Consider the following 12,393-nt stretch of genomic DNA (forward strand, 5'->3'; position numbering starts at 1 on the left):
GAAGGCTACTGAAAATTGCTCTTATCAGATAGGCAGGTGCTGGATAAGTACTAGTAAAAGGGATATTCTTTTACACTAACTGGATAGTGCCACTGAATATTGCCCCTGACTGCCCTGGCAGTTCCTGGGCAGAGCTAGAGGTTATCCGGTTGATGGCCATATTTGGACCATTAACTGAATAATAACCAGGTAACCCCCTCCCCCCACCTCCCTTTTACAACACCGCACAAGAGGCTTTTAGGACAGCCGTCACGTCAAATGCTCTGCGCTGCTCTGACAGTCATAGAGTTCCTATGAGCGTCGAAGCGGTGCAGAGCATTCAGCGCATTGGCTGGTGCTAAAAATCTCTTGCGCAGTTTTGTAAAAAGGGGGGGAAATTAGGACAGCCAGTTAAATATAGTCTGAATATCATGGATAACCTGGGTTGGCACTGAAAATGGATATTAGTGCCAGCCAGTATCTGGGTATTGATGCAGAATATCCAGTTTTAATTGTGGCAGCTGGCATTTGGTTGTCCAATACTGGGTAATGCATTTTTTAATGAATAAAATCCTTTGGGGCTCTTTTACTAAGCTGCGCTAAAAAAGTGGCCGCTGCCTTTCTCAGCATGTGGGTTTCCCACAGCTGTAAAATGTCCCAATTTCCTGTGTTTTCTATTAATGGCCATGTGCTAATTTCCCAGTTACTACGTGGCTATTAAATCCACCTATATTAACTAGATGGTAAAGTCTCACCATGCGGTAATTGGTTACTGCGCAGTGATGTACCTGTGCAGATTAGCGCAGGGCACACCTACTCTCCACCTCCACACACACCAACAGTATAAAAAAAAAAACAACTTAATTTTTAGCATGTGGGTAGCACATGCCGATTCTCAAACTACCGTGGGACGCCCTGAGCACATCTAGTAAAGGTGCCCTTTTATAAGCTGTGTATAGCTTGAGAGGTGGGAAAACACTGTTAAATTTCTACTACTGTTTGCAGCTGCCTTGTCCTTAAAAGTTTAGGAATAGACCCCCCCTTTTATGAAGCCGCATTAGGCTTTTCTATCGCCGGCCACGGTGGTAAAAGCTCCGATGCTCCTAGAATTCCTAATGCGCTAATACCGCTGCAGCTGACGATAAAAAAGCCTAACGCGGCTTCTTAAAAGGGGGGGGTCAGAGTATGAAGTTGATAATACGATGATCAAAGGAACATAATTTTAAAAAATCAGTTAAGTCACATTTCAAATTCATATCTTCAGGATAGTGTCTGTAGACCAGTACATGATAATATCGTATGTCCTCTTACTCAAAAAGATATATACACTTGTAAAATGTTAACATCTGAGATGTTTTTTGCTTGTCATGTCATTCCAAATTCTGTGCATTTCTTCAGGGCCTATCTGATGCACTGTTATGACTCTGCGGTATCTACACAAGCTATATGCCATTTTCCAGTGATTAAAACCACTATTTTGAAAAGGATGAATGCCAAGTTTCCGAAGGCAAAGCCCCACATATACATCTTCAAGATGCAGAAGCCTGGTGTGGAGGGATGTTTTGTAAATAAGTTCTGCTACATCGGCGGAAAATATGTAGCCTGTGCCTGAACAGAATGGTGGATAATTACTCTCAGGATACAAGTCTCGAGGCATGTACCATTTGCTGCGAACGTCTCTTATTGGTCCTCCATTGATAACATAACCAGTGAAATACCTTCTTCTTGGCTTTGTGGTGGGTTTTAGTAGCTTATAAATCAGGTTGTCCATATTTACAAATATATCACTGTCTGTTTTCATCACATACTTTGCTTTTGAGCAAAATGTGGCCACCCATCTCATGCCCATCAAAGTTTTAAGGGTGAGATTGTGGTAAGAATCAATAAAGTCCTCCACAACAATGTCATGAAAAATTTGACTTTCTTGCTCAACCATCTGGTTTAGAACAGGGTCGGCATTTTTGCCCAGAAGAAAGAGGGTAACAATTTTGATGCCCTTGAAGTTGCTTTCATCTCCCCACGTTTCTCGGATTGCTTGCCGTGCATCAAATTCTTTGTGGGTTGTGCTGATCAGAATGACTAAGAAAGGCCCATTCTTCTCACACTTGTCAGGCTCATTGATGAGGAATTCAAAAGAATGTGGATTTATAGGTCGAGTTCTTATATTGCTGAAAGAGATGTTCTTTCTCACTACGGATGCGCTGCTAAATGATCTGCTGCCCGTGTATGAGGAAGTCGGGCGAGTTACGCTTAAGTACCAAAGAGCACTTGCCCAGCAAACAACTGTCAAAACATATAAGCAGGAAACCTTTGAAGCCATTGTTTTTACAGCTCTTCTATTCAGTATATTGAATAAAAAGCCTGCTTACCATTAGCATCTTTTGTGGCAGCACAGGCATATTACTAAATATTTTAAAGTTCGACATTGAACGGTAATTGTAAAGAAGTTCATGGATTTTGGATCAAGATTTTTAACCATGAAGTCAATTGCCTTCTCTTCTCTTGGGTGATTGAAGATCCCATGTCTTGAAGTACATGATGTTTCTGTAGAATAGGAACAGAAATATTCATTATCTCTTGTCCAGATCAAATCATTATAGTACATCATTTCAGATTATGTGGTTCAAATAATCATTTCATGCCCCTCCTTTGTGACTCAGTGAGATGCTTGGTAAAAGAATGCCTATGTCAAGCCTTACCCATCAATACTGCTTATAAATAACTGAGAGGCCCTTTTACTAAATTGTGGTAAAATCTGGGCTTAGCATGTTCAAATGCAGGAATTTCCTGTGCAACAAGCTCAGATTTAACACAGTGAGTCCTAGGGCATTTTCTTGTGCACTAATATTGCCATTAGCACTTAATACTTGCAAAAAAAATTAATGTGAGGGTCCATGCTGCCTCCATGCTACCTGGATAAAGCAGAAAAGCCCCCTCCTAATATATATATATATGTATATATATATATATATAAGTTACATGTAGTATACTTTGCACTAACAGACAAAATACCACAAAACGCTTTGGGGTTCATAATAAAAAAAAAGTCTAAAAAGTGTCCTAAATGGCTACTTGGACGATCAAAAAGCCTGATCGTCCAAGTACCCATAACCAAAGCTGGTTTTTAGACATATCTAAAACCAGCTTAGGCCTTTCTCCTGCCTCTAAACGCACAGAGAGAAAAGAGGCGTGTTTAGAGGAGGGGAAAGGGCGGCCGGAGGGCGGGAGGTGGGCCGACCCATACCTAGGCGTGCAGCAGGTATAATCAAAACCTTAGGCAGGTTGCCTAGTCGGCACTTATACCTTTTTGACTTAGCCGAAGTCATAACAGGTCTAAGTGCAGAAAAAGGGGCCGCTGAGCTGATGGCCGCTGGCGCAATATCGAGGCCAGACAATATCGAGGCAAGAGGGAGCCCAAGCCCTCTTGCCCTGCGGCACCCCCGATGACATTGGGGCAGGAGGGAGCCCAAGCCCTCCTGCCCCGCCAGCCGCAGCACCCCGCGACAACATTGGGCCAGGAGAGAGCCCAAGCCCTCCTGGCCCCAGCGATCTGCGACCCCCCCCCCCCCCCCGCCGATTATGTTCGGGGCAGGAGGGAGCCCAAGCCCTCCTGCCCCGCGATCCCTAACACCCCCAATTACGATTGGGCCAGGAGGGAGCCCATGCCCAACTGACCTCTCACCCCCACCCCCCTACACGATTGGACAGGGTGGAGCCCAACCCATCCTGCCCAGGCGGACCTCCCTATCCCCCACCCCCCACTACAATACGGGCAGGAGGGATCCCAGGCCCTCCTGCCCTCGACACAACCCCCCTCTCCCCAACGTTTGCCCCCCCAAACCCCGGATTGTTCCCCCCCCCACCAACCCGTGATCCCCCCACCCCCTTCCTCGTACCTGAAATCATTGGCCGGACAGATGGTGCCAAGCCCGCCCGTCCGGCAGGCCAGCCGGATCCATAATGGGGCCGGATTGACCCAGGCAGCTGAAACCCCGCCCACAGACTGGGCCTGAGGCGCCTGGGCCAATCAGAATAGGCCCGGGAGCCTTAGGCTCCTCCTGTGGGCAGGGCCTCAAGCACATGGGCCCAATCCGGCCCAAGTGCATAAGGCCCCGCCCACAGGAGGCGTTTAAACAGCTGAATGTAGAGGCAGGCCATTATCAAAACTGGGACGTTTGTTTTGGTTATGGACACTTTCCCTGCTTCTGCTTTCAACGTTTAAGGCCTTAGGCCAAAAAGGGATTTAGACGTTTTTTTTGATTATGCCCCTCCATGTGTTTTGTAGTAGCCTGTTGGTGTACACTAAGAGCCTGATTTTCAAAAAAGTGCGTCCCTATGGCAGGTGGCAGTAGGTATCCTACTGCCGTCTGGCAGCCAATTGGGTTGCACTTTAATAAAGAACAACTCTCTGAGGCAGGATGCCCACATTATAGGCCTCTGGAGCACGTCTACAGAGACACGTAGTGACACTTAAACATGCCCAAGGCAGGGCATGTGCATGGCTTTGCCTGGAAGTGGCCTTGAGTGGAATAAGCATTGCTACACGTTTAGATTGACGTGAGACAGATAACTTAAATGTACGCCTGCAAAATGCTAGCCTACATTTTGGGCGTTTGATCAGGACTGTAGACACAATTCTCTTTTGGACACCAACAGATAATTGACATGCAATTGGCGGCCACTTTTTAGGCGGCCGCTGATGTTGGCATCCAAAAGAGAATCAGATCCTAACTGTGCATTAAGGCCCAAATTCTATATATTACACCTAAAAAATTGGCGTCAATCAGAACAGCACTTAGCACACTTCTATAAAAGGCACCCATTATATATAGAATCACGCTCAGTGGCCATACGTACCATAACATTTTGGTGCTTATCAAAGATGAGCCTCCTATAATGCATAGTTATTCCAGGTCCTGATCTTATGTGACTCTCTTTCCCTACCACGTATGAAAGTGTTAATACCAACAAAATCTTTGATAAGCATTTCTGATGTCTCTCTTCCTATTTATTGTTAACCACATATAAAAACATTTTTCTTAATAATATTCCAATGCAATCATCTTATTGAGCACTGCACAACCTTATGGGAGTGTAAGTAATTGATTAACTTTTATGAAAGGCCAAGATCTGCCTTTGCTCCATCCCCAGCCATGCCCCCTTTTAAGATTCACACATTAGAAGTGACACACACCACTTTATAGAATGCGCCTATAAAGCTGTGCACATAATTTCTAATGAGTGCCAATTAGCATCCATTTTAGGTATTAATTGTCAATTATCAGCATTGATTGGCTTATTAAACAATTAAGTTGCACACGCAACTTGGCTATGCGCCTTGATTTCCGTGCACAGCTTAGTACGCCATATACAGAATTTGGGCCTAAGGGCTTAATGCTCTTTAGTAGAAGGGCCCATCATTTTATAGAAACTATGCAGTAAAATCTAAAGGAATGGAGGAAATAGAAAGGAGGAAAAAGAAAAATAGAATAGTGATATCATTGATAAAATACTGTCTCCACTAGGGTTGGCCCTACATTCCCTCAATCTGAAACAGCACAATTAGGTTCACTACTCATAGTAAAGATTTGGACTTTGCTTTCCGATAATGTCTAAGATTTTGCTGGTATGTGTATATTTTCCCTTCAGTGTCTGTTAGCTCTTGATTCATTTTGACCGCCTATGTTTGTGAAATTGACACCGAGGTCTGTAAACTTGATTTTGAAGGTTGTTGTCATTAGTTGCATTCTCAAATAACTTTTTTTAAAGGATTTTATGAAATATGCTGGGATGCCAAAAGGGTTCTTGGAAGAAAATAAATTTAGGAACTACTAACCTATAACAGTAACAAAGTATGTTTCTGCATAGTTATTATAAGTCCCTGCAGTACGTAGAAAATTATTCCTCATTAAATCATGATCCATGGTAGACAAGCTGCTAGTATCAAATTCTTCAGCAGAGAAGTGCTGAAAAGTGCTTTGTGATAATAAATAACTCAGCATTGATGCAAATGTAAGAAGGGTATATATAAAATAAAAATTTCAGCTCACACACATAATATTCTGCAAAAAATATTCTGAAAAAAATATTAATGAGAAAATTTCCATGAAAATGAAAGATGTTATTGAGCTGGTATCAGCCAAGGTGAGATTTGGGCTCTGGGTTTCAATCATTTGTTAGCAGTCCTGTCTTTGAAATTGGCCAAATGCTCATCGGCAAGATAGATGGTATTTTCGATTGCTGGGATTTAAATTTGGCACAGCCTTCCAGATGAAGTTAGGGCAGAAAAGGATAATAATAAAAATATAAATTAGAAAATCATTGAAGGCTTCTATTTTTATGAAATTTTACATTTTTAATGATGGTTGTCTGTGTCATTTTTAGCAGTTTTTAAAAAAAATTTGTATTAATCGTGTTTGCCAGACTCATGTTATATAGAATTATTTTACATAAATAAAGAACATCTGCGTCAAAAGATTGCCTCTTCAGCATATGTGAATGGGTGTGCCAAATCTTGCTCCCAGATTCTTATATAGGCTAGAGCAGGGGTAGGGAACTCCGGTCCTCGAGAGCCATATTCCAGTTGGGTTTTCAAGATTTCCCCAATGAATATGCATTGAAAGCAGTGCATGCAAATAGATCTCATGCATATTCATTGAGGAAATCCTGAAAACCCGACTGGAATAAGGCTCTCGAGGACCGGAGTTCCCTACCTCTGGGCTAGAGCATCCTGCTTTTCGGTATATTTTGACAGCTAGATAACCAGCTTATTTACATCATTTACTCATGATTTAATATAGTGAGCATTGTATCCATTTAGGTCAGTGTGAGAAATGAAGACAGATTGGGTGTATAAGTCATGAAACATCACAATACATGCCTGGTGCATTATGTGTTCTAGTCTAAATATTCCCTAGTTAGCCCAGCTTAGCCAGGATGATACTTTATTATTAATAGAAAAAAGTTACAGTCTAAGTTGATTAATGAAATAGGATGTTAGTTTGAATGTTTGAATATACAGCGCTGTGTATGTCTAGCAGCGTTATAGAAATGAAAATAGGTTGCTGTTGAATCTGCTGAAGACAGAAGTGATGATTATTGGGAATGATGAACGGTTTTTGAATGTAAGGAAGTTACAGCTGCAGGATGTGAAAATACCTATTCTGTCACATATGAGGCTGCTGGGGGTGTATTTGGATACACAGTTTACCATGCGGGTACATGTATTACAGGTCATTAAGGGAGCTTTTTACCAATTGCGGGGGTTATCCATAGTGGCAGCACTGATGTCGGTGCCAGATTTTTGGACAGTGGTGCAGAGTCTGGTAATTACAAAATTAGATTTCTGTAATGCATTACTTCTAGGTATTGTAAAATCTAAGGTCAAAGCGTTGCATGTAGTACAAAATCCAGCAGCGAGAATGATTACCGGGGTGTCTTGATATGAACACATTTCTCCAGTGTTGAAACGATTGCACTGGTTACCAATTAACTTTCGAGTTCAGTCAATTGTAATTCAGGTAATTTATGGGATGGCACCCTGGTATCTGACGCAAGTTTTGAAGAAGTACTTGCCAGCACATCTACACTTCTACCTCGGTATTCGCGGGGGATAGGGGCAGAGCTGGACTGCGAAGTGTGAAAAACCGTGAATAACTTCTCGTCTGGCTCTGACCCACTCCCGCCTCCCTCCCGCCTTCCCCCTGGCATCCCGGCCTTACCTGGTGGTCTAGTGGGCTTTCGGGGCAGGAGCGAACTTCCTACACTCTTGCCCCGTGCAGATCGCCAATAGAAAATGACTGCTGTGAGTTCCCATAGTCTCTCGAGACTGTGACGGGAGCTGATGGCAGCCATTTCCTATTGGCGATCTACACAGGGCAGGAGCGTAGGAAGATCGCTCCTGCCCCAAAAGCCCACTAGACCACCAGGTAAGGAGTAATCTATAGCGCTACTAGACATTTTAAGCCCTGTAGGGAGGCGGGAAGGCCCTAAACTATGCTTTCTCCCCCCCCCCAAAAAAAAATCACGGATAATCGAAACTGCGAACCCTGAAACTGCGAATAAGGAGGGGGAAGTGTACTAAGATCACAGTCAGCAATGAAACTGTCAATTGAGTCTTTTGGAGAAACACACTATAAGAGAACGCGGGTGACAGCAATATCAGAGGCAGGTCCAGAGCTATGGAATTGCTTGCCTGGCTATTTGAGATTATATTGGGATGTTAAATCTTTTAGGAAAGATCTGAAAACTCATTTGTTTGCGCAAGCTTTCCATTAGAGTTAAGGTGATTTTGGAAGTAAAATTGTGGAGACAGACTGTTGGAAGATTCTATGGGATTTGTAATTGTTGTTGCTAAATTGATATGTAATTTTTATGTCTGTTTAACTGAAAATCTGCCTAGGTTCTATGCAGAATAGGAATTTTAAAAATAAATAATTAAATAGTAGTAGTAGTAGTTTTGATTCTACATGGTACCACAGTAGGAGAATTTGTGTTAATTTGTACCACTTCACTAGCCTCGCCTTGTTCAAAACAGAGAACTTGATTCATGGCAGAGAGGGTGGTGAATTAGCTCCAGGTATATATGACCGGGAGGGGGGGGGAGGGGGGGAAGTAGGAGTATCACTAGGTTTTGCTCTAAAAGTAGCCTTCTTGGGAGAATTCTATGCTCTGCAGTTTCTGGCCTTTAACTGCCCTGTCTCAAGATAAAAGTAGAATAATATTTCAGAAAGCCATAGAAGTTTACCCATCTCTCACTTTTCTGGGAGCTTCAGGTTTCATAAAGCAATTTTACAAAATTTATTATGCAAGACATTTGGTCAAGATAGCATCCACCTCCTTATAAGAACTGAGGGAAAACAGAATCAGGAGCATATTCAACACAGAGAATTTTCAGAACTATAATTATTTGTATAGTTTCTAATCTGCCTCATCAAGATAAACACAAGAGAATCCATCTGGCATACATATTATTTTAAACTTTGTTTTTATTTTTCAGTTTTAACATTAGAACACACATATTCTATGTGTTTGCCAAGATACTACTTCTGTTCACAGAGTCTGTGGATTCAATCTCTGGATAAAACCATATACCCAAGCAGGGCTGGTGTTAGGGGGGAGGGGGCAAACAAGGCAGCTGCCCTGGGCCCCAAGGCTCTGGGGGGGCACCCCATGGGCTGATACGTCCTCCCCCTTCTAAGCAAGCCAGTCCGACATCGTCTTCACTCTTTGTTCAACTTCTCATCCATTTTTGTTGCAGGGAATTATTGGCTGAAGTAGCGACTCTGAAACACAGCCTGCGGCCTCGTTCCCTGCTCTCCTTCTGCTGTGGTCTGCCCCCAATGATGCAACTTCCTTTTTCTGCCTGGGTGGACCACAGCAAAAGGAAAGAACGGAGGGAGGCTGCAGGCTGCATTTCAGAGTTGCTGCTGCAGCTGCCAGTTCCCTGCAACTAAAATGGATAAGAAGGTGATGTCTGACCGGCACACTTAGAAGGGGGAGGACATGCTGGGCCAAGAAGCCCCCTGGACCAATTGTTTTTTGTTTGTTTTTTTAAAGTAGAATGGAGGAGGGGTTTCAAAGAAGTGCTAGACGGGGGGGAGGGGGGGGGGTGAAGGGGAAGAACTTATAGGGCCAGAAATAGGGTACTAGAGAGAGAGATGGTGGGTAGTAGTCTGAAGGGAGAGTTGGACATGGGGTGCTGTGAAGGAAAGGAGGAAGAGATACTTGAAGGGGGGGACAGTTAGGAAGAGAAAGGCAGAGATGGTGGATCTGTGGGTCCATTTCTCCCTCTCTCACCACTCTCATCCTTCCTTCCTATAACATATTTCCTTCTTCCCAACCACAAACTTACTCACAAATATGTTCTTTTTCTTCAACAGGTTAGTGATGACTCCTATAGCTAAATGCTGCTAACCAGAAGCTTCTCCTCTGTCGCGTTCCGCTCGGACAGAAACAGGAAGTTCTAACAGAGGGCAGGATGTGGCAGAGAAGAGGCAGCTGTAGGAGTCGCTGCTGACCCACTGAAGCAAAAAAATAAGAATGCAAACATGTTACTTCAATGCCAGGAGGTAAAGAAAGAAGAGCCACAGATATACAGTCAAAAAGCCGCATGTGGCTCAAGAGCTGTGTATTGCCGACCCCTGATCTAAGTTGATTAATGAAATAGTGCATTAATTTTGAACCTGTAGTCAGATTTTTCAAACAAGACACTATGTAGGGATGTGCACATTTGGTTCACTATTGTGCCTTAAACATTTTAGAGTGTACTTAATTGATTTAACATGAACTAACCAATGAATTAACATGCAGTAAATTAATCAGTGCATATTAAAAAGCTATATAGTATATTAAAAAAAATTCCATTAAATGTGTGAATTGAAAAACAAAAACACTTCTATAAACCGGGGGAAAAAAGCCAAATGAACTAAAAAAAACAAACTTTTGTCCTATGCATCCCATGTCCTCTGATGAAAACAAAAGCTGCAGAAAAATGCTGGCACACTGCTGATTAAGGATTCAAAAATTATCAAGATATTTCACTTTTACTATGCTGAGACCTATTCTCCTGCAGGGGCAGCCCTAGCACTAGGCAGATTAGCCATCTGTGTAGGGTGGCATAAATTTGGCAATATTACTAGCACAGCAGCAGTGAAAGCACTAGAGAAGATCCTGGGCAAAGCACAAAAAGACAATCAGCATGGAGCCTTAGCACAGATGTATATGCTGCAGGCTTTCTATGTCCTGAACCCTTCAGAACAGGAAGATTTTTATGTCTCTTTTTTTTCCTCCAAGAAGGCAATGCACCAAAGGACACCAAGTTTCGCTCTTACTTGAGTAGTAGCAAGCTTTTTGTCCATATGTGAATTTGCTACGTTCCTGCCTAAGCAGGGTATAATTTCAGCAATTGATCTAAGATGTTGTTCTGCTGTTTGCAGATCCTCTCGATTTTGAGCTCTTTTATTTCTGACACAAGCTGTTAGTTTTGCATTTCTGCACTTATGCACAGCAGCTATATAGGCAAGATGGTCTTCAGTGCATTCCATTTGAAAGAAAAGAGTAGGTTACAAGGATCATTAAATCTAAATAGATCAATATTCAGCCACAGCAGTCAGCAATTTTTTTAAAATATTGAGATATTCAGCATCCTTTTATGGATAAGTTCTGGAACTGAATATCCAGATAATGTGGTCTGTGTTTCTTTTGTATTTAGAAAAGATATCTACTGTAGATACTAGACTGAATCCCCTTGCTATATGGATAAGTTCTGATTCCACTGGCATAGCGAGTGGGAGCTTTAGGAGCCTTAGACCCCCCCCCCCTTACACACACACACACAGTTTGGGCTCAGGCCTTCAAAATTGTGGCAGCCAATACCAGCTGAAGAGTTTCGCTTAGTTCATATATTCGAACTGAAGATGAGTGGAATTGCTGGCGTTGGAGACTGGAGCTCCCTGCTTGCTTCTCCACTTCTCAGACAGCATGTGCAGGGCTCTGGCAGCGGAACTTCGGCTCCCACCAGGATTGCAGATTTCCCCTTTTTCAGCCTCCGCTGTGGTCGCAGGTGCGTGTCCTTAGTGCGCTTCGTTTCCTCTCCCTCTAGGTCCTGGTAGAATCTTGCCTCTTCCTTCTGCGAGATTCCTCTATGGCTACCTTCTACCGTGGTGTCAGATGGTTCTTGTCCTCTGTTCTGAGCGTCTTCTTCTTTCCTGCGCTGCTCGTGTTCCTGTTCTTCCACTCTCCTGTAGGCATCCTCGATGAACTTCTCGAGCTCCCTGACTTGTTCCTCGATGTGCCTCTCTCGCATAGGGTCTTCGGCTGTCTGGAATGAGTCCCTCCAGCTCTTGGATCCTGTGCTTCAGAAGGCTGACTTCGCTCTTCAAGCTCTTCCTGACATCGTCTGCACACATACGACTGCCACCCTGAGGGGAGGTAGTCGTACATGTGGCAGTCCGTGCAGTACACTGGGAAGCTCATCCTCTGGGTTCCTTCAGCTTCCATTCTTGTCCACCTTCTAGGAGTCCTGGTACTCTTTGCTAGTGTGCTCACTCCTGTGCCTGGCCCATCCTTACCTTCTTCGTTTTCCGCTTCCCTTTGCTTGTGCGCATGTGTCGTCTGCCTCTTTCTTGCCTTCTATGCCTGCCTTTACCGTTTGTTTGTATATTTGTGTGTGCTCTCTCTTGAATCTGCCTTTTCTTGTCCTTCTGTGCCTGCTGCTACCCTTTTGATTGTGTGCACGTGTGCTACCTCCTGGGCCTACCCCTTTCTTATCTTCTGTCCCTGCCACTTATCTTCTACGCCTTCCTTGCCTGTCGTTTCTCTTTGTTCGTGTGTGGGTGTGGTCCCTCCTGGGCCTACTTGTTCCTTATCTTCTGTGCTTGTTGCCCCTTTGCCTTACCTTACTTGCTTGTATGA

The 12,393-nt window shown here is 43.5% G+C and overlaps 1 protein-coding gene across 5 annotated transcripts in view; it reads right to left on the reverse strand.

Moving 5' to 3' along the window:
- Positions 1-332: 332 nt before the first annotated feature.
- The window catches only part of B3GALT1 (beta-1,3-galactosyltransferase 1), a 464,138-nt gene continuing 452,077 nt past the window's right edge, over positions 333-12,393 (reverse strand). For 4 of the 5 annotated variants that reach the window (XM_033946930.1, XM_033946929.1, XM_033946927.1 and 1 more), the window contains one exon: positions 333-2,523. In XM_033946930.1, the coding sequence (XP_033802821.1) occupies positions 1,319-2,299 (981 nt within the window). In that variant the 5' untranslated portion in view covers positions 2,300-2,523 and the 3' untranslated portion in view covers positions 333-1,318. Of the gene's footprint in view, positions 2,524-9,836; positions 10,002-12,393 lie in introns of all 5 variants that reach the window. The other variant, XM_033946928.1, reaches the window with a different exon arrangement.

This window comes from Geotrypetes seraphini, chromosome 5 (assembly GCF_902459505.1).
Source record: "Geotrypetes seraphini chromosome 5, aGeoSer1.1, whole genome shotgun sequence".
NCBI classification, from domain to species: domain Eukaryota; kingdom Metazoa; phylum Chordata; class Amphibia; order Gymnophiona; family Dermophiidae; genus Geotrypetes; species Geotrypetes seraphini.